At 39.6% G+C, this 23209-nt stretch overlaps 1 protein-coding gene across 1 annotated transcript; it reads left to right on the top strand.

Annotated features, from left to right (window-relative positions):
- Window positions 1-484: 484 nt before the first annotated feature.
- Window positions 485-23055, top strand: LOC140232116 (uncharacterized). The gene is made up of 18 exons (XM_072312264.1): window positions 485-594; window positions 2185-2294; window positions 2915-4738; window positions 4992-5331; window positions 5801-6091; window positions 6512-6669; window positions 7046-7205; window positions 7815-8138; window positions 8814-9008; window positions 10178-10353; window positions 11144-11412; window positions 12586-12754; window positions 13400-13493; window positions 17251-17315; window positions 18099-18683; window positions 18939-19558; window positions 20032-20172; window positions 20979-23055. The coding sequence occupies exons 2-18, from the start codon at window positions 2247-2249 to the stop codon at window positions 21079-21081; spliced, it is 5562 nt and encodes a 1853-aa protein (XP_072168365.1). The 5' UTR covers window positions 485-594; window positions 2185-2246; the 3' UTR covers window positions 21082-23055.
- The last annotated feature ends 154 nt before the right edge of the window (window positions 23056-23209 follow it).

Genomic DNA, 23209 nt, shown 5'->3' with positions numbered 1-23209 from the left:
TTCGTATTCCTAGAGACTTAAGTTTTCCCAAAAATTATAATTTACTATATCTATGAATAGCAAGCTATTTTTCTCGTGCCCAGTACTAAGTGAACATAGTCGAGAACCTGTAAATCAGCAATACATGTTTTTGAATGGTCGACGTCGTCAATATTATCATCATGTATAGATCTATTTGCATTTTACAGATAATTTGAGAGTTTATTTACTTCTCTTAAACGGTGCTACATTGCTTTTTTGGTGGGATGTTAATCTTTTTTGTCATTTTTGATGGAGCTAGCTCGGTAGGGTCTGCTGGTTTTGTCATTATTTCAAAATACTAGTAAGTGACTTGAAGAAAGTCTATGCGCTAGTCGACAAAATCTCGCGCATTTGGATTTCGCGGGAGATTTATAGGAAAAGGCAATCAACTACACATTAGTGCAGCTAGCGCAGTACACAGGATTCATCGTGCACGTATTGTACGTACGGAGTACTAAGTTATACGGAGCTTGTTCTGTTTCATGGATGCACTGCACTGCAGATGTCTAATTATGCTGTTGAGGTGAAGAGCCAGGATCGGAAAATGCAGCACGAGACTTTGTGAATTGTCTGGTAAGTAATTTGCAGTATTTGGCATTATCCTGATATCGGTCACCACTCCATTCACCGCCATTCATTTTGTCATTGCCGGCTAGCTAATCCACCTCCATACACCCATACCCATAGACTTTGCACGTAAACTTTACAGTGCTTAGTAGTGAAGACGCACTCGCAGAACAAGAGGGGACCGATACGATACCGCGATTTTTTTAGCCCAGATTATTTGTCAAGAGTAGTCTGTAGGATGTTCCAGTGCAGTAGATTTTACTGTAGTGTAGGGTCTATGCTGAAATAATGGAAATCGATTAATTTAATAGACTAGTAGAAGTAAAATTTAGAAGTCCAGAATGTCTAGACTCTAGTCTAGAAACCATTTTTTTTATTTTTAATTAGATACCAAACCCAAGTCATTCAAGCGTGTCCTTTATGCTTTAACTGCATTTTAGGGCCTACAAACTGTAGGGAATAATTTTTCAACTCAAATTTGATTAGAAATTTCAACTGATGAACAATATTTCAAATGATATCCTGTACAATTCTATGGAAGAAAACTGCTACACAATCAAAGATAGTTTGTGACTTTGTGTAGCAGTGGTGTAAAAATGCATAGCAAATTGCGATGCGATACCAGGAAAATTATTCCCTCCAATATGTAAATTAAATTTGCACAACTTGATGGTTATTCACACGATCTTGTATGTCCAAGCCTTGATGACTGACTACAGTACACTTCAGTGACAGGGTCCTGTCAAGCCAAAGGTTATGCCAATGGCAATACAGCTAGTAAACCTCCCTTTATTTAAGTCAACATCGCTAAAGTTGACAACTCGACAAGTCGACACGGTAGAAAAGTCCTGACTTTTCCCTTTGTTGTTTCCTCGTTTTTCTACAAACGGGCCCAGGTTTCCAATCCTGCTCTCTCAAAATCTCTCTAAGAGATTTCCCAGTTATCAGTATAGTGCGTTGTTAGGCAGCCTACATGTAATATGAAGTGCCATGGTAACAAAAGAAGTTGTCTTTTTTTTTTTTTGAACATTGAACATACATGTAGGTGCCTATGGATGATTATGAATGACTTGCTGGAAGACAAATTAATTTCTATTTTGTGTTGGTTTAGAAGGAATAGAGATCAAAAAGCACAAGCAGCCAATTTTAGTTTGATAAGGAGAACAGTAAAACTTAAATACTAGTATGACATTAATTTGGAATTGTATCCCCCCCCCCAAAAAAAAATAAATAAATAAATAAATGAATTGTTATTTCAAGATTTGAATTCTGTTTGTGCATGTATTGTTGGATCTCTCAGAGGTTTAATATGATGCATGTCGTAGTCAATTGCTACATTTACATTGTATGTCTGATTATATAGAATGGTTCATACATTAGGATGGGTACAATTAAGGAGCACAACTTTTGTTTAAAAAAAAAAGACTGGTTGAATAAAGTTTGTGATTAAATTGTGGAGTACCCACAAACAAGTGCAGAATACCCATGGTTAATGCCCCGTGTATGTATTTGAATACACTGTCTTTATACACACCATGAATGTTGAATATTGTATGGTTGTATACTTGTATCTTTGCATGTTAGTTTGGCCCACAGATGTTACAAACAGCACCTGTCAACCAACAAATGTCAAGGAAAGTCAATACTGCCAGTTCTTCATGATTGGAATGATGAATCACAAGGAGGGCGAGTCACCCTCTGAAAATGTAAGACTAGATCGATGCAGGAGTCCTTTTTATGTCTTCTTTGTTTTCCTATTGCATCACAAGAACTTATTAGTTGCATCACTCTAATTCGTAAAAAGATGCTTAACTCTGTTCAAATGATTCACTTAAGAAAGATTCACGCCATTTGAACATGTCATTGAAAGTTTTAATAAACTTGCTTGGAAAATTATTGTGTGTGTGTGTGTGTGTGGGTTTGTGTGTGTGTAAATTTGTACAGATTTTAAAGAGTCAGTGGTATTGGGCACAATCATGTCACCACCTTGGATTATTCATAAAAAATGAGGCAATGATGTCATCATCTCTCAGCTCTCCCATGTATTTATGCTTTTAGGGGAAAATAGTATAAAACCTGGTTTGTCAGTGAAGTAGCCATTAGAACGTTCTTCCCTCAGAAAAATCACCATAAAACTCCTGAACTTTATATACGGTATGCAATTTTCAACCCATTTCACCATATTCCACACTCTCTGACTGTTAAAGTGACATTAAGAAAATAGTGTTACAAGCTACCCAGTACGTGCTTCCTATTTTCCATATATGTGCTGTAATGTCAACAAACATTGTTTTTCATTTGTTTCCTTGTTATTCTCCATCGGCAGGAGGTGATTCAAACTCCAGAACAGGGTAAGAAGAAGGCAGATGTCAAAACTAGCACACCATCCATTGCAACATTCTTCAAGGCAACTCCTAAGCCCAGTCCTGTAGTGACAGAAAACAAACCATCTGATCTCAGGAATTACTTCCCAGTTTCGAAGAAGACGCAGAAGGAAATTTCACCTATTACTACTAGTGATGCTACTTGCAATGGGAAATCCTCAGCCACAGACTCTCAAAGTGATAGCACAGTTAAGAGGGAGAGGAGGAAGGTGGAAACGAAACAAAGCAAGGAAGTCGCCAGCCAGGGGTCGAAAAAACGAAAGAAGGCAGAAGACAGAGTGAGCAATGGAAGTGAAGAGGACTTTGAGCCTGCGCCACCCAGTAGGAGGAAAAGGAAGTCTCGCCTGGACTCTGCCTCGCTGGATGAGGCTTTTGGTGAAATCCAAGGGCAGATGGAAGGCGCTCCCGATGTTCAGGGTAAACAATCAGCTGAGGAACATCAAAATGTAACTGAAGAACTTTCCAATTCCACTGATGTGACATTCCCCAATCAGGGGGAAGATGGTGCTGAGATTAAAACCTGTACTCATGTGTCTTACATGGACTTCCTCAATTCTTTTGGGGAAGATGTGGAAAATGATGTTGAGGACTCGGCACACACCCACCGGAATAGTTTAGAAGGAGGGGAGGGTGCCTCTAAAGATTGCCAGCCTCCACATTCCCAGGAGATCCCAGACAACGTCATACATACTCCTCCAAATTTTCATTGCTCACAGGTAGTCAAAGATGCTGACCCCAGTACTGCTAAGCAGTCAGTCTCAACACCACCAAAGTCAAGTCCTGGGCAGGAGAAAGCAGGAAAAGATGGAGAGGGCAAAGATGATCCCCCTCCACGCAAGGTCATCACAGTCCGAGCCCAGGTCCACAGTCCATTCGAGGGATGCAGCAAGGCCAATGGGGACAAAGAGTCGTCCCCTCAGAGTGAGTCTCCAAGTCAGGATCAAGAAAGTGCATCATCGAAAGAGGGAGGGTTTCGTCCCCGGAGACTGATGTCAAATGTGAGTGTGCCAGACACTAACCCCGAACTGTCGGTAATCTTTGTGGAAGAGAAGGAGGTGAAGAAAGTTGGACCAGTTTACAGCATCTTCCAAAAGAAACCAGCAAGTTTGAAAAAAGAGGCTCCAGTGGAATCAAAATCTTTGAAAGAAGTGCAACAGGTGGGCCCGCAAAATGTCAAAGGCCCACTGAAGGACAAAAATGAGAAGGGGGGTCGTGAAAAAGAAGACACGGACAGTGTGAAACATCTTGACAACACAAAGGCAGCACTTGTTGAGCAAACGAAAGATCAAAAGTGTGAAGAAATCTCGAAGTGTGTGTCTGATGTACAGGACAAAGCTGCATCGAGGAAAGATAGTAAGGATACTGTAGACAGCAAGGAGGGAGAGACCGAGACTAAAATGAATGTTGATCCTGTCAAGCAGGAAAAGAAGGAAATGCAGGCGGGCAGTACTTCAGATCTTGCGACATCAAATGGAGAGTCTCCCAAACCAACCAGACGAGTGCTGAGAGCCAGGGCAGCCAAGAACCTCACAGCTGACCTCAACAAAAGTGTGGAAGAATTCGAAGATTCTCTGCCCTCAAAGTCTCACAAAAAGAAACAACCCAAAGGTGACAGCAAGCAGGAAAAGGCTGCTGCACCAAGAGCAAAAAAAGTTGAAAGTCCTGTCGCCAACAGCAACAGAAAGTTCAAGGCTTCTTTACTCCCAGGAAGTAAAGGTGAAGGGTCACTTAAAATGAAACTGACAGCCATCAAGTCTTCTCCAAAGGTAAGACTCCGCCTATTCACTTTTCCCCTATTATATGTCCCCACTTGCCAAAGCCCTTTTGACATCTGCAAGTTTGAGCACACTGCATTTTATCTGTCTTTTCATTGTAACTTTTGTTCAGATATTGGAGATTGAGAGATAAAGTCTTGTTTGATGTCTTATCGTGTACAAATCTTGATTACTGAATTCATGCTGATGTAGCTACGTAAGCCTAATTTTTTTATCCTTCTAATATGTTTGTCATACTTTGTAGAAGAGTACCAAGGTAACCAAGGCACAGCAGCTTTTGCAAAGAGCAAAGAAGGGGCAACAGGTGGCCACAGCAACCAAACACCAAAATGCAAGCAAACTCTCAGGGACTGCCAAGAAGACACTTGCGAAGAGCTTCCCAGCTCCATCTTCGAACACCAACAGTAGAAGTGGCCTCACACAGGTGCTGGGAAAGAAGAAGGGTAAAGCTGGGGAACAAATGATCCTGGGGAGGAAAAGAAATGAGGTATTCACAAAGCAGCGTGGAGATAGTACACAGAAGCAGGTCTCGCCCAACAGGAGAAGGTCTAGTTCCAGGAACAAACCGAAGACGCCACGTAAACGTGAGTATTTGGGCCAACAATTCCTACTCCTTTCTTCAGTCAGGCGGTCTTGCAAGGCCTTGCTTCATATGATTTAGTCCTCGCAGACACCGTGCATGTATACATGTTCGCTATGAGGTCATGTTAGCTTGTTAGTCTAGCCTCTGTACCAAGTTTTGGGAAATGATATGAAGGCAGTCACAGTAAAAAGTACTGAACTACTTAGCAAAACAATCTGCTTCTGTAAGATATGAAGATATTTTCATACTCTGTCGAATTTAGACATGTCAATATACCATTTCTGTAGGTGCCTCCTATGTAAGTCAGTCTAAAAGGTGTTTGAGTGTCAAACTTGTGTCCTGGATATATATGTGGCATCACTAGTCTATGCTCATTGTACATTATTTGCAAGTATATTAACATTGCTTTTTCAATGCCAAGATTACAGCAGATTGTACATGTTCCTCCCCCCTCCCCCCCCCCCCCCCAGCTGCAGCCAAACTAGCTCCAATCTTCACCAAGCAAGGCCAGCTTGCAGCTGCCAAGAAGTTCAAGCAGGACAGCCTCGCCGCTGCCATGGCAACCAGCGGAGACTGCCTCCTAATGGACGAGGCCAGCAGGGACAGCCTCATTGAAGGGAAGTTAGCCCCGCCCCCTGTCAGCACTCCGGGGCAGGCTACACTGGGTTACAACATGCTTGAACAGCTGAAGGCGCCAGCTGGGTCGGTGGAAGAAGTGGAAGATTTGCCACTTCAAAAAGTTGTGCACGTGTTGCAGAAAGGTATTGTGGGATATATCTTCATTTTCTTATTCTAGTCTGTTAATGCAGTCTTGTAAAGGGGGGGGGATAAAATTTCTTTATATCAGATAATTGATTTTAGAAAACTGCATACTTTTCTGGTAATTTGTGTAGCATATATTTTGCTGATTTATGCCTAATATATGCAACTGCCATTTTCAGATGATACCAGGTAAATTTGTAGGAGAACTGATGGTTTCCATATGTGATCAAAGATGTTGAAGAAGAGGTTTGAAAACCAAGTGGAACTAAACAAATGAAGACTAATGTCTTTGATTTTATGACACTTCATCTCATCATTGCTTTCTGTCTTCCAGAGAATTCTGCTGATATCATAGGAACTTTTACTTACATCTCTCTTCAGTGACAGATCTACATTGTAAATTTTTCTCCCATGTACAGATTCCTCTGATATATTCTGGAATCTTCCTGCCCCAAACTATGGTCAATGGAGAATTCATCCTGTCAATGACCCCAAACCCATGCAACCCAAGGGAGGGATACACCTGGGAAGCCTTACATTCAGCAGGATGTCTGCAGCGCCCTCGTTTGATTTCAGGGTAGGCATGCCTGACAGCATGAGAGCAAGTCGTGTACTTTGAGAGGACGTATTGAGCTACATCTTTTCAAGTAGACCTTTAGTTCTTTTAAGTGGCATTGGCTTTCATAATCTCTTTGCCATGTAAAGAACATCTAGCAATGGCATTATTTCAAGACAAATTGATATTTAGGATTTCTGTATAGTTGTGACGGTACCCATACATGGTGGAGCTTGATATGACATTTAGGTACTGTTTGTCAATTAGCTTTATTGCATGTGCTGCTCTTAATTCTATTTTGATGCATTCTCAGAATTACTTTAACCTTTGTCATCGGTACTTATTCTGCACACTTTTTTTCTGTTTCTGCTCTTTCCAAATATCATCTCCATCTTAGGGTTTCCATGGACACCCTCCACTGGCAGAGGCAGAAAAGAAGGCCTTCCTGGATGGCATCCTCAAGACCAACCCCAAGTTTCCAGTCCAGAGGATATTTAAGATGTACCAGGCCAAGAAGTCTGGTGAGAAGCTGAAAAAAACAGAAGAGGACAAGCATGGTAAGTCTGAAAATGAATTTATGAGATAGAGCTATGATCATTGTGTAATGTTATGATGCGTGCAAGACAGGTTATTGTAATGCTGTGGCCAGGACAGCTCTGTGAAGCAACATGTTCACGCTACCCAAAAATTGGCACGGAAACAACAGCAGTTAGTAGGTGATGAAAAAAAAAAAAAAAAAAAAATTGATTGCGAAACATAGCATTGTCTATAAGATTGATTGATTCATTGTTTGACATTGATTTGCTCATTGGCACATTACATAGTCCCTTACATGATTATGTGTTTTGGTTCAGCATTTTATTCTCTAGGTTGAACAGGCCATGATATGGTTGTGCTGGCAAATAGGCCGCAGCCTGAGTGTATTGCTTCTTTTCTGTGAAAATTAATGCGGCCTTATCGCTGGAGAATACGGTATGTTATTTTATTATCCACTCAGTTTCATGGGTTACGGTGTACACATGTACACTGAGTATTTCTTTTGTCGCGCATCATATTGCTTGATTAAAAAGTAAGAAATTAGAAAAAAAAAATAGATTTGGTACACTGCTGACATAAATTCATGATAAATATGTTCTATTTGTCTTTTTCATTGGTATGATAAACAGCACTTGAAGATGGACAAGAGACCAAAGAGGCCAGGACTGTGAGGGGGAAGCGAAAGGCAGAGGATGGCACAGAGGATGCCAGCGGAAAGCGGAAAATGGCACGAAGATCGTTAGACGTGTCAGCAGACTCTGCTGCGACGCAGACCACAGATGAGAGCGGCGAGACCGACGGCGGTCGGAGTCTACGGAGGTCATCAAGGAGGAGCAGCAGGAGGCTGGTTGCCATGGAGACTGCTGTAAATGACGAAAGCAAAGATAAAGTTACATCCTGCCCCTCGGACGCTGACCCTACAAAGCAGGATGGCAAAGAAGTCAGCTCTGAAGGTAGAAGCAAATACACTCCAACTGCCATGTGTTAAGAGGCATTGGCATCTCTCCAATATTTGAGAGCTGACGTAGTTACATCTGCTTCATCAAGACATCATTTGTACTGTCAATAACTCATCACTTGAGTAATGAGTGACATATCACTGTTATGATCATATGGTAATGGAAGGGTTATAACTTTTCTCTGTCTGTCTCTCTCTCTCTCTCTCATGTCGAGATCTAATGGATGATCACAAATGAATTTGATCATTCTGCTAGGAATGTACTACATTTGAAACTTTCAACATCTTGGGAATAGTTACCATTTATGTACCGGTAATTCAAAAAATGATCAGCTGCAAACTTGAGGTCACATGAGGATGAGCTGCCTTTTCCTCACTGCAAACTCACAAAGGCAGACGTCACCCAATTTTGCAATCTTATACTAGAAACAAAAATAATTCATTTGAATATATATCTGGTTTGTTTTTTTTGGATTAAGCACATTTTCTTCCTCAACTTGTAGCATGAATTACACTCAAAAGAATTCACAATGTATCTGCCTAAACAATGTACTGGTATCTGCGATTACAATCTGTAGCCGTGACGATATATTACTATGACATAGTATCGCCATGACGATCTGTTGCCATGACAATGTTTGACCTTGACAACTCTGTTCCCACTGTGCAGAAGCTCAGGCAGACAAAAGACTCGCCAGCATGGCGTGGACGGACAAATACCAGCCAACCTCAGCATCGGCCATGATAGGCAATGCTCTTACCTGCAAGAAGTTCAGCTCCTGGCTCTCAGAATGGAAGAAAAAGACCCAGAGGATGAAAGAGAAAACGTCCAGGATGGGAAGCAAGGCCAAGAAGAAACAAACAAGTCAGTTGATTTGTGGCATTGTTTGCATTCTGATTGCAAAGGATTGTATGTTGAACATATGTTAGATTGTATGTTGGATCTGCTTAGTATCTTATATTTGAGCCATGCCAGCATTTTGCCCTGTCATGCCTTTATTGCTTGCCAAAATGTTTGTCAAACACTGTGAGATGGATTAAACAAGCAAAAGACCAAAAAAAAAAAAAAAAAGAAAAAAAAAAGATTTTCAACATCTAAATAACTTGAGGATATGTTCCCCTCTTATGACTGCATCACCATAGAAATATGCTTTGGATTTAGGAAAATTGAAATTCACAGGCTTATTTTTTGTTGACAAAAAGCTTAGCTGGGCAATTCCGCAGTTAGGTGGACATGATATGGATAAAAGAAATGTGCCTCTTTATCTTACCCTTTAATCTAGGTATCAACTAATGCCATGGATGTTCACCAATCATTAGGGTCTTTCAAATTCAGTAGATTTTATTTTTCATATTCATTGATTTTGTGAGATCTAAAACCATCATTTAAAATGTACATGTGGGACTGGGGACGCTGAAATTCACTTAAATGCTAATTACAGTGGGTTCCTTTGAAATTTTTTCCTCAAAGTTTTGCTAAAGGGTAAAAGATGAATACATTTAAATACTCCAGAAGTCATGTGACATTTTGTCAATTACAAAAGGGTGAAATGACCTGCGGAATTACTCCGGACAAATGTAACGTTACTAACCATGCTTTTGGGGGTCTAGCTAAAAAATTATTGGTCGAACTGCTAAAAAAATTTGCATGAACATTTGTCATGATGCAATAATTGAAATTAATGCAACACTTTGTTTGAAGTAACTTGAATTTTTGCACACTTTTTGTTACAAGACATTGATTTATTTTGTCATGTCCTTTTTTCGTAACGTTACTAACCAGCCCTTTAAGTTGCTATAGCAATTCTAATATTTCTTGGATTGTGTTCATTCTTTTCTGTATCATAAACCTGGGAAGGATGAACATGTTTTTGACATAATTTTGACTTGAAGTGAATAAATGGTAATTTAGTGGTAAAAACAAATATCTAAATTTTTTCAAATGTAACGTTACTAACCGCGGAATTGCCCTTCTACTATCCATACAGCTGCATTTGGAAGTGCCTCACTACTTATTTCTCTTTCCTGTCAAAGAATCCAAGAGACTCGATAGCGATGATGACGATGACAGTGATGAGGATTTCTGCTGCGACGACAGTGACGACAGCGACGATGAGGACGGTCTGTGTAACACGACTCTCCTCGTGGGACCGCATGGGGTTGGCAAGACATCGCTAGTTTACGCCTGTGCACAGGAGCAGGGCTTTGAGGTGAGACTACTGGCTTTTGATTCATGAATACTTGAAGTAGGTGAGGTAAAAACATTGCAAGCATAGAAAAACCCAGTTGTGAGGGGGCTAAAGTTTTTGCAGGAGAGACTCTGTTGGAGTAATCTGTATTTAGTTCTTTTTTTTTTCACATAGCTGCTATAGTTTTAGATGAGGAGAGGTAGGTTTTTTTTTTTCCCCTGATTTGCCTCTTGTACAAACTTATGTTGTCTTCTTTACTAAATGTTGTTTCTTGTAATTTATCACCTGGCTAAGTTGTGAATATATTGTGACATCACCCATGACCTTCATGGCTTGGAGTCTAAAGGGGCCCAAGCTTTCAATCCTAGCAGAATCTTCTGACTTGACAAGCTTCATGGCTCATCAAGTCGGGGAAAACTGCTGCAGAGATGGTGACTTGATACCCCAGTTCCACAGAGATTTTTCTTCTCATCATTCACTCGTTGGAAGCAAATCTTTTTTGCTTCCAACCACCAACCAACGTGTATTGGATCGCAGTCTGATGAATGCAACATGTGTCAGTCGACTATCAGGTCAGTGTCAGACATGTCAGATATGATCCGATGAGGCAAGATCATCCATGAGGATCACGTCAGACATGTCTGACACTGAGCTGATTGTTGATCAACACAAATCGGATTCATCTGACTATGCTCTGGTACAGTATGACGGGAAAAAAACTTTGCTTCCAATGAGTGACCGATGAGAAAAAATCTATATGGAATGGGGGAATGAAGTAAAAAGACATGGTATCAATCTTTCCTCACATCAGGTGTTTGAGGTGAACGCATCCTCTCGTCGAAGTGGACGGCAGATCCTCATGGAGCTAGGGGAGGTCACCCAATCTCATCAGGTTGCTAGGCAACCAGGCATCTCCTCTACCAACCTCTTCAAGTCATCGCCAAGCAAGTCTCTGTCTTCCCAGGACCGGAAAATTCCCACCAACAAGAAGCCGGCCATTCCGAAAGCCTTTGCTGCATTCTTCAAGGCAGGCAACAAGGGGGACAAAGTCAACAAGAGATCCCCAGTCAAAAAACCAGGGTATGTGCTTTGCATTTTATCTGTCTTATATTTCTGCATCCGTTACATGTGTGTATTATATTGTCAGCTGAGAACCAGAAGGGCATTATCACAATTTTGGGGCATATTGAGTTATTGGTATCATGTTGCAAAGCTCAATCTCCTCTACATTATGGTTTCAATATTAGATTATTTTCATTTTCAGTAAAATGTTAAAAATCAAAACCACAAGGGCGTGTTTTTACCTGATATTTGGAATGATGCTTATAAATCAACTCCATTTTTGATTAAATGAATGTTTGATTTCATGAAAATTAATTGTTTCGATTTTATTTATGTTCAAATCTTACGACATGATAGCGTCCTTCTGGCTCTCAGCTGATGATATTTTTGCTCTGGTCTGCCGTTATGGAAATGAATGAGTGTTGATGTGAAAAAGGAAAAATACATTTTTGACCTAGAATGAGGTCAATGCTAAGAGTGCTTGAAGTCTACTGGAAGTATATCTCTATACAGTTATCTATCTTCAGTGTATTTGTACCTTGTACAGGGAAGGAATATTGCTTCTCCTGGGGAAAATATGTTCACGTGAAGCAATCATTCTGAAATATAACAGTTGCTTATTCTCTCTTTAACCTTTAGAGGTAGACCGCTGCTCTTGTGTTTGTCATTAAAGCTACCCTAATTGATGTTGGTAATGAAGCATGTTTAATCTGCACCTCCCCTGTACATATTAGGTTTTTGTGCTGTTGCACAAAGTCTCCTCCAAAATTGTATAACCAGTTGCTAGTTCAGAATTGCATTTGTCGGAGGTGGTCACATCTACCACATGTGTTTTGGTAGAACATTTCATAAAATACTTATAGACCAGCACACTCTTTTCAAACTTGTGACAGATGCTTTGTGTTTCCTAACTAGTGTTTTTCACTTGTTTTGAATAGTAGGTTTTAGCATATTCCATCTTCGGAGACTGTTTAGTTCATATACATGTGTAGTTAACTTTCAAAGCTAATATCATCCAAGCTTTCTTTTCCTATATAGTCAAATAAAACACATTTTGGTCTATGACTTATGAAGTGCATTCAAATTAGCATACTGTGATGGGGCTTTCAGCTCACATATACATGTACATGTGTATATATTGTTCTGACAAGATATAATTCCTTTCTCTTCATTCTAATATACTTGTAACAGGACAGTAAAGAAATCTCCCAAGAAACTGGCCAAGAAGTCTCCGGCCAAGAGACCTTTGACCTCTCAGACCAAGGCCAGCAAGCAGCAGACACTAGGTGGCCCCAAGCCAACGTCTGACCTCGGCCACAAACCAAAGACCACTGCCACATCTCTGATTCTCTTTGATGAGGTAATATTTTTTCTTATTTTTTCAGTTGTTTTTCTTAGCATTTGGTCAAATGAAAAAAATCAGGTAGGCATTTTGTGCATGCAAAGTTGATAGCACTCAACCTTTTGAATTTGATAGGGAACTTTTATTTCCACACCTGTCATGATAAATAGCTGTATTTGGTAATCACCTATCATATTATGTATCTATAGGCCAAAGATTGTTTTGAGATTTTGTTGTAGAAAAGTACAGAATTCTTATGTGCAGCCTTGAAGAAATGAAGTCCACAACATGAATAGAGTAGATTGATCTACAAATATTTCAACTCGTGGGATACTCTCACATGCTATTTTGTGAAGTTAAATCCTAGTCACTTTGATTTTAAGGAATTATATGAATGGTAGAGAAGTATTACTTCTTCTCTTAAAGAGAAGAGATATTTCTTCTTTTTTTTTTTTTTTGAGGGGAGCAGAAGAGAGAGCAAAACATTGCTTGGCTTGTTTTGAAATTATAGTGAAAGTTTGTTTTTCTTTGTCCCTCAGATAAGGAGTAGAATAGCTACCAGTATACATGTGGTATTTGTTAAGCATTCCTGTTTTAAAATGCAAATGGCTGAAAATTTGTGATTGAGTGGCACATCTTCCTTTTCTTGTCTTTCTCCTGTAGGTTGATATTATATTTGATGAAGACAAAGGTTTTCTATCGGCCATCACATCTCTCATGGAGAGCACCAAGAGACCAATCGTCCTAACTACCTCAGGTAACTGAAATGTCCCATTACCCAAGCAGAGCTTCCAGTTCCATGCAGCTTTCTACATGTTCAAGTTGTATAATATCAGTCTTTGAATCATTAATTCATTAGATGTCTTCCTTTTCCTGTCCATGCCTTTCAAACCTCAGACATAAAGGCATATACAATGTAGACATTTAACAAGCAGGGAAGAAAGTTCAACTGAATTTAAAACAGTAGCCTGAGATATTCATAACAAAGCCCCCCCCCCCCCCCCCCCCACACGAATACCAACAACAACAACACAAATTAACACTTATTTTAACATTTTGAACGGCAAATCTTTATTAAATTGTTTAGTTAATGAGTTGCAAGTTGCATTTCATTTGTGTGTTTGCTATCAGTAGCTGTGGTTAGGTGAAATTTGCTGCCGGTTCTTTCACTGAAAGTTCCTTTAGTCATTGTTGGTGGCTTTTTGTTTTTCTTCCTCAGTCTGTGGTATATGGGTAATTCCATGGGGTTGGGACTGAAATTGTGACATACAAGTTGAAAATTCAAGTTGGGTAAATTGAAATTTCCTTTTTCCCCCTGATTTGTTACTCCCATTCTTCAACTTATTCCACTAGAAATCTGTTTATTACTTCGCATACTTTCAGTCAGCATGGGTAAACAGGTATGGCAAAATACCTATGTTACACGGACTTCATTTGTTGACATCCTTCATAATTTTGTGTTCTGAAATGATAACAATGAACACATCCACGTTTTTTTCGTCCATAACACATCAACATGTTATTTAACAGGCGCATGAGATCATTATTAGTAAGATTGTATGTTCTGATGTCAACTGCAAGCCACTTTTATTAACATGTTTTTTTCTACAAACCATTAACAATTTCAATCAAAGGTTTAACTTTTTCATCAAGAGTGACACAATGACAATATTCTTAAAAGCACCACAATTGAAGCAAGTGATTTGTATGGGTATTCAAGTGAAAACATGATTTTATTGTTATAATCAGGGGTTTTCAGTCAACAACCTCGCCCACAGTGTACTACCTATGTTACACGGACAGTATGTCTTTGTAACATAGGTACACTACGACATATCAACTAATTTCCTTTATTGTGGTGTGAGATGTTAAAACCTACACATATAGACTTTATGTATGTTCCCACAAATAACACTATTGTAACAGTTCTTTGGAATTATATCTACTGCACACCTGTGGAACAATACCTATGTTACACAGAATTCAATTCTTTGTAACTCTGGTATGAAAGAAGGCAGACTTAATCAGAAGAAGAAGAAGAAAGTGAAGCTTTACACAATTTGACCTTATATACACTAACATCATCAACTAGTTGTCAACTAACTAAGAAAACTAATCAAGAGAAATCAGACAAGTCTTCTTGTCTTCTCCATGTTCTTTGTTTGAAATTAATTTCTGCTCTTTTGTCCAATGTCCATTTAGCCCTCGATTTTTGTTTTTCTTCTGTCCATTTTCCCTCTGTGCAGTTTTCTTCTTGTCTAGTTTGTTACATTCGTTTTCTTGGGTGTTGCTTTGTCGGCTTCCTCTCTGTTTGTGGAGTGCTGTGGATGTGTCCTTGTCACTCTTTCATGTAGTTTAAAACGTAGTGGTGGCAGAGGAGGAGCCATGGCAGATTCATCGACAAACTGAACATAAGGTGTAAAGAGAAATAGAATAAAAAAATTAAAAGAAAATTTTTGTCGGGGTTGACTATATATTCCTGTTGATGTATCTGTGTGTTTATGAATGGAATTAAATAATTTCAACAATTTTGCTTACATTTCTACCTCTTGGCATACCCATTAGCTAGAGTTCCATGTGTACCTCCCACCAAAATTGGAAAAAAAATGGGTTATGCTTAAAATGATATATATATATATATATATATATATATATATATTAATAATAATAATAATATAGCATGTAAAACATAGGAAAATATCATTTTCATACTCTATGCTAAAAACTCGTTTTGATGTAAGCTAGGAAGGGCAGGTCGCTGCCCCCAGTGTCCTACAACGTAGCTAAGGTTAGGCTAGGGTCAAGGTTACGGTTACGGTTATGGTCCTTAATAGACTCCCAAAATAATACTAGGCCCTATTTTATATTCATCCCCCATCAAAATTGTCGCCCTCTTTTTGAATGATTGTGTAGAGCAATAATAGTCCAATTTTGATTGGGGTTCATAATTTCATTGAAGCCTTTCCTACCCACTACCCACCCAAACTGAATAGGACACTGGCATTTTAGCTTTGAGACTTCACAGTGGGTTAGCATGGAATAGAAATGGTGAATCCTTGTGAAATGTTAACAACTTCATCAGAGCATCTAACAGGTCAGTGGAATCTTGGAAGGAAAACATTGACATTTTTGAAGTAAATCTGTTAAAGAGAAAGAATTTCACAGCTCCTAGTTCTCTCAATATCACCAGCAAAATAAGGCAAACTCTATTTCTCTAGTTCAGATGCAGTCTGGACATCTACGTTTTCCAACTAGTATATAGTGATGAATACTAACTTTAGCACGTCTACCTTGGTAGATACCTTATGACAAAAGGGTCCAAAAATTCACAATAATCAGGAGGTAAAACAAATTTATATTGCAGTGAAGATACACTGATATACTTTTGTATGGTTTTCTAAGAGAGGAATTATATGCTCCTTTTGCAGAGACCGGCATGGACGGAAAATTTGGCGATCAAAATTATGAACATGAACCAGTAACAAATATCTCAGTATGTGGGACTACAGTATCATCGTCCACAGTATTTTTGGCCAGTTCAGAGGTTTAGATGTCGTTTTTTTTCCTCTAATAGAATTACAGAATATGACAAATGTTATTATTTTCGTAAAATAGCGTAAAAGCTTACCAATTGACTTCAGAAACATTAAAACTCCTGTACCTACGTTACATGGACAACGGCAGAAAAACAGATCTTGCACTGTCCAGGTAAGTGTATATTGGCTGTGAGTAGTTTTTCTGCCATTGGGGGAGGACTGCCAGTGACATAAATATGATTGCTGAAGTTAGTAGCTCTTCTTTTTATCGCGAGACGCGTCTTTCCTTACCTACGTTACACGAAGAGGCCGGACATCGCACTGAAGTACAGTGATATGTTCTGTATTTTCTCGTTTATTTGGAGGATTTTGATGCTAATTTTTGGATAAGAATACTTCTGAAATATAAATCTCATTATAGAAATAAAGTTTCTGATCACATTATGATTGGAAGTGTATGTAAAACCATGCTATACCTATGTTACAACAAAAATTGCCATGGACATCGTTTGTAACATAGGTATGAGGTTGCTTGAAGATGCTCTGGTGTTCTTATTTTGTTACAAATGTTTATGTGCCTTATAGTCTTTGTAGAAGTCACCTTGCCTCTCTTAATTATGATAGGCATAATGCTGAAAGGTTGTATATTCCTGTTTTACATTGCCATGAAAATGGCATATATTTATGTCACAACATAAACCACAAAAAACCATGGGACATCATTAGTGAAACAGTCATAGACAAAATACATTTGTACACAGGCTTGTTTTTTTTTCATCAAATAATTCTTCACACATTTCTCTTCAAGAATAACTGCAAACCACAGACAATTATTTGATAAATTTGTCAGAATATGACTTTTATTCCCTACACAACATGAAAATCTAGAGAAGACCCAACCCCATGGAATGACCCATATATGGTATGTTGAATGTTGTTGCTGAAATCGTTTGACTCTATTTATGTCACTCTACACAGATCCACGGTTTGCGTACACACTGCCCGGGAGATTTGAAGAACTGAAGTTCAAAAAGCCACCAGTGGTAAGAGTGCCAAGTAGGGATATCGGGAAAGCCAGGATTGGGGAAATGGCCCTAGTAGGTGTTTTGAAAGAAATCTTTATTAATTTCATGAAGAATCAATCTCTTTGATCTTCAAATTTGTTGAAAATGATGGTTTGATAGACTGTGAAATAGCTTTTTTCTTTGCAGATGGATTGTGATGTGTCAATAGTATGTCACATTTCAACATCCATCTGGCATTTGCTGATTTATGTAGTTGAGTACAGATAAAAATGTACAGATACAAATCAAAATGGACATGCATGTGTCTGTATGCTCTTGTGTGTTCTTTGTGGATTCTTTAAAACATAACTCTGTATTTATCACATGATGATTGAGGAAAAAAAAATAGGTAGGAATGAATGAAGGATGCAAGTGTAAACAAACCATGAAATAGTTCAAGTCAGTTTTGTCCATCTGCTGAAATGGCAACCTTTTGGTTTTTATAAGCAGATTATTAAAGACCATTGAAATTCGACTAATTCTCCCTGCATTTACACTGACACCCATGTCGCTGGGAAAGTCCCATGCTGCAGGACTTTCCCCTCCAAAACCATAGTGTGGACAATCACTTGGAGTTGTCCGCCCATCCCTGCAAAGCAAGTCAGATCCAGAGATAAAATTTGGAGGGGAGAGTAACCTTGGGTCATTATTGAAATTGTCAAAGAGTTTGCAGTGTATCAGCTTTAATTTTCAAAAGTATTAGAACCATGCATTTGTCATTGGGGATCTACCTTTTACTTCCTCAATGCATCCTTTGAACAGAGTTCGCTCACAAAGCACCTGCAGCTGATGTGTCTGGCAGAGAACGTGTGTGTCAGTGAGCCAGATATGACCTCTCTGGTGAGCTTCTTCAACTGCGACGTGAGACGCTGCTTGCAGAACCTCCAGTTCTGGGTCCTCTCGGCTGCCATGCCAACAAACGTCCAGGCAGTCTGGAATTCGAAGGGTTTGTCATGCAGAGAAGATGCCAATGCACTTAAACGGGACTGCAAGGAGAGCTGTGAATTTGATGCAAAACATTTACCACGTGGTGATGGGGTTAGCTCTGATGCCGAAAAACCTCAGAATGTCTCAGATGGAGAGATACTAAACACCGAGTCGAGAGCAGACCTGCCAAATAAGGATCAAACCACACAGGGAGACAGCCTAGGGGAGGTTGTGGAGAAGACCTGTAACCAGGTGGAGCCAAAAGGCAGACACGAGGAACGGCAGGGAGATGGAGCGAGTGAAAGTGCAGCCCCCAGGGACTCAGAAAAACTGTGTGCGAGGCATCGTGGGTTGTTGGAGAGTGTCTTAGGGCTTGGTAATGCAGCAGGACCAGTGGCAGACACACTACTATTGCTGAAGGTATGTTTGCAATGACATCAGAGGTGAGAGGGTTAGTACCTGTTCTCATAGATATCTTGTCACCTTCATGTAGCATTCCTTTGTGCTATTCTGCCAAAAGTTTTACAAGTTGATAACCCTTGATCGAATGCAGTAGCCCTTGTACTTATCAGGAATTATTATCAGCCTTTTCTCATTCTGGAGGAGGGTGCTATGAATATCGCTGTTGCTGAATGATATATAAAGTCACACTGAAATTGTTGTTTCTCATTGCAGAACTTGGAGCACATAGATGATTCAAGTCGGAGAGCATTGATTATAGACTCATTCTGCAGGCAGGGACTGGATCTGTGTCACATCAATCTACCTCAACTCCTAGCCCCATCATGGGTGGAGGGCCAGAGTCCTCTTAGAACTTGTCCCTCCCAATCCAGTCGAGACGTTCTGTCAGCTGACCAGAAGAAGGCGTCTGTCAAGTTGGAAAGTGGACTGATGAAAGTCCTTGCTGATCACGTGGACAGGATGTCCCTCCTCGACACCATGCTGCCCCAGGAGCAGAGACAGGGATGCAGACTCAGTCGCTATGGCAACCAGGACTGGTGGCAACCCCTGATGTTTCCGGGGCTGGATGACAGCCAAGATGAAGGGATTACAGACATTAATTCAACGGATGTCAGACCTTACTCGGAGGAAAGCGAGTCCGTGGTGAGAGAGATCGACTGTCATCTGGAAGCAGCGAGTCTGGTGTGCTGTCGCAGAAAATATAGGCATTACAGTGAGCGGATTCTTGGTGGTTTCTCGCATGAGGACAGTTGTCGGATATTACAAGATATCTCGCCAACGGAGAGCAACAGTGCACTTCGGTTACAAAGAAAAGACTTGCAGTCCACAGTCGGGTGAGTTGGAATATATTTTCCGTAATGTTTCCATGGTGGTAGAATGTTTTAGTGGTGGGTATGTATGATGCTGCTAGTAAATGATGATCGAAACGATCCCCTACAATAGTATTGGTTTGCATGCAGGTAACGAACTGCCAATGCGTTTCAATTTCTGATAGTGAATACTGCTTGTAACCATTATATGGTAATCGTTCTAATTCATTTTTAAAAATCAGTTCAAGAAATCAATTTTTTTAAGATCAGGAATGCTCTGAGATTGCACTACGGTACTTCCCAGTAATATTTTGCATTTTCCCAATTGAAATCATGTTATCAGAGTGTTCTTTCACTCATTTCTTATGCTTACATTTTAGGCAAGATCAACATTTTCTGCTGGCATATTTATATATTCCTATTGCCCGTGCTGAAAAGCTCATTCCCAAGGATACCATAGTCACTGAGATGAATTTTTTTCCACTCTTGTATCACAGAGATCTTCACAAGGCAGCCGTTGATCACCTACCACTGCATGTCTACCCTAACCACCCCGCCCTGGCGCTGGACTATCTCCCCACCGTCAGGGGAATATGCCGCTTTGAGGAAAGGAGACGAGAGGCTAACCTGAAGAGAAGGTTTGTCGTCAGAGTCATCTATCTCTCTCTCTCTCTTCTAGAGACTGTCTGCAAACGTAGTCATTTCTTCCATTTCCTATCTGAAAGTAAAAATCTCCTCAAGTTTGATATTTTAACGGTATGAATAAATATATACTGAGGTATAACTTCTTTGATGAGACATCATCGACCGAATTTCGAACAGAATCACTCAAGCTTGGTGAACAGTCACATTAATTTCAGCGCAATTATATAATCTTCAAGAGACCAGCAGAGTATAAGTATTGGGAGGGTGGGGAGGGGTGTTGCACCTGCACCCATTCCACAGGCTTCAGACCAGGCTGATCCATAGAGACAGAAACCTGCAATGTGTTCTACTTCAAGCAAAGAGCTCCTTACTGGCATAACCCAAATGCTGGTGGCTATTTACTCTCAAAAGTCAGTCTGCCCCACCCCCCCCCCCCCCATCAGAATCAGTAAAAGTATAGAAAACTCGGACATTTTGATAACAATTAGACAGTGTTTTTATCTAGTCTTTGATCAAATTTGTATGCGAATTAAAGTTTTAATAACCCATCACGTAAGTCAGATGCATATTTTCAGGTGTCCATAGTTTCCTACTGAAATCAGACCTTGTCATCAACTCATACTTGTTGAAGAAAGGATGTTCATTTGATGAAATAATGAAACAGAGATTGGTAGGAAAATACTGGCATTCATATTATGAACTTATGCATCATTAATACATTCTCTAAATTGGTATGCGTGTATAGCTGCCACGTTTTATTGTATTTTTTTTTTCTTCTTTTTTTCTGACCTGCACACAGATTCTTCCACTACCTGGACGCCATCTCTTTGGGCCTGAGACCGGCAACCTACCTCGGCCTAACCAGCACATTCTCCACAGATGGTTGTCCCCCGTCATCTTGATTTGTTCTTGGCGCACTACCTCCCTTCTCATAAGTCGGCAGGCAGACTTGTATGGCATTACACAAAAAAAAAAATTGTCTGCTAACTTCAAACTAGGATGCCGTCAGAGTTCTAGCAGTTCTGAGAGCATCAGGTTACGTGGACTTTATCTTTGTTTGTCATCCTGATCCAGTCTTGACTGGTATGATTGTGAGGTTTCTCAGCCTGCGGGGTGCCACCATGCCTCATTCACTATGATCAGTAACTTTGTTGGCAGCACTTCAAAAAGTAGACAATTTCTTCAAGAGGAATATAAGAGCCTTCTAGTGTGTTAGTCATAGCTTCCTTTTGTATAATAATTGAATGTGTAACAAACAATTATCTCTTGATTCCCCTTTCAAACCTCCCCGACTTTGTTGCCTCAAGGTTGGCAGTCCTATTATTAGACAATGAAGGCCCAACATTTGCCATGAATCACTGGGACATACTGTTCCCACTAGTGAATATTGGAGGAGTATGTAGATTGGTAGTTTTTCAGTAATGCACCAGACTGAAACCGCAGCAAACATTTTGAAAGTGTAAACATAAGTGCGTCATGGAACGAAATATGATGGCAAAGTTTATATTTCCTGGATTATTTGCATATGTGCCTGCACATTATCATGCTAATTGTTATGGTAGCATATAGCAGAATGCAGACAAAATGAAGTATTCTTGTAGGGAAATTTCTTTCTCAGTATTCAGTAACGAAGATCAAGCTTGTTATGTTCACGCCTGTTGTTTGCCTAGCTGTCTCATTATGAGAATGTGAGTGTTAGCACCTGTGTATCTTGATCAAGGAAAATAAAAATACAAGAGTTTTATAGGCAATTTAATAATGAGCATATTAATTTGCATTTAATCCTGTTACAAAAAAAAAAGTAAAAACAAAAAAACAAAAACAACCATCAGAAATTTGTAGGAACTGTTAGATCAGCCTTGTGAGCTTGAAAGTGGTGTTATATGTTGCAAGACTGTTTGGAGGATTATCAGTACATGTATTCTGAATGTGTACTGTGCAACGTTCTTGTAGGAAAACATGCTTGTGGTAGTGTGTGTGCGTATTTGACAGTAGGCCAGTGCAGACTATGTGAAACTAAGATTATGTGTAGTTTCACTCCCCAGTATTTGCTTTGCGTAGTTTGGGCAGTTTGACTGCAGACTTCTCAGGAAGTTTAAGCAGAGACACTTCCACATGCACTTGGGAAGTTTCTAACTTCTTGCAAAATTGTAGTGTGACAAGCACAGGTGAAAATTTAAAAAAAAAGTTAGTGTGTGATTAGATCGTGATTAGATCCATTCCATGTTGTTTCCTTACATTGCGCATTTTTTGCAAGCAATTGCACATTTGCATTTTTTATATTTGAGGAGGGCGTACAATTTTTGCCCCTGTGGAGCATGGGGGTAGACACAAAACCTACAGGTAGTTTTGCCTCGCTTGAACTAAGCATAGTTTTTGCCAGTAGTGTGATTTTGCACTCAATCTACAAGAAGTTAAAAAAATCAAGAAGTATTCCAGGCATAGTTTTGCATAGTCTGAATGGGACTGGCCTATCTTTGGGGGTAAAAACAGGAAACTGAAAAACTTATAGAAGGTGAATTAAAAAGTGGAGTGCAGTGTAAATGGATTATGTGTTATCGATTATGTGTTACCTGTACACAGTCAAAGAGTGGGCAAAGAGTGGGCAAAAAGAGGGGAGAAATGGAAATGTAGCAACCCTATGTATGTGTAGATTGTGTAACCTTGAATTATCTTGTGTAGGCCTAGATGTATTTACTATGAAATTTTGAATTATAGTTGCTGTCTGTACATGTCTGTACAAATTTATTTTTGCTCAAAGCAAAAAAGGAATGAGAGATGTGTGAAATTTCTGTACAGTATATCTTCTTGTCATAGTTCACATTTGTACAGTCATGTAATTGTATTTTCTTGAATAAATTTACTCAATATTTTGACGTTTGATTTGTCATGTTCATTTATCCCTGAATGGCAACTATTAAAATCGGTTAAAGATGTAGCATGATAACATTATACATGTACTTGTGCAGTGTATATACACGTACATCAAATTTTCACATAGCTCTGGTCTGTTTTAGGTCCGTCTTTCTC

Source organism: Diadema setosum, chromosome 8 (assembly GCF_964275005.1).
Source record: "Diadema setosum chromosome 8, eeDiaSeto1, whole genome shotgun sequence".
Taxonomy (NCBI): Eukaryota; Metazoa; Echinodermata; class Echinoidea; order Diadematoida; family Diadematidae; genus Diadema; species Diadema setosum.
The sequence above is the reverse complement of the archived record's forward strand: the minus strand, read 5'-3'. Positions and strand labels throughout refer to the sequence as shown.

What these genes read in the sequence shown, in the direction of transcription:
- LOC140232116 (XM_072312264.1), top strand. Translation starts at nt 2,247, where the DNA reads ATGATTGGAATGATGAATCACAAGGAGGGCGAGTCACCCTCTGAAAAT. An exon ending in GCGAGTCACCCTCTGAAAAT is followed by an intron (nt 2,295 to 2,914) that starts GTAAGACTAGAT and finishes CTCCATCGGCAG; the next exon opens with GAGGTGATTCAAACTCCAGA. An exon ending in CAAAGAAGTCAGCTCTGAAG is followed by an intron (nt 8,139 to 8,813) that starts GTAGAAGCAAAT and finishes CCCACTGTGCAG; the next exon opens with AAGCTCAGGCAGACAAAAGA.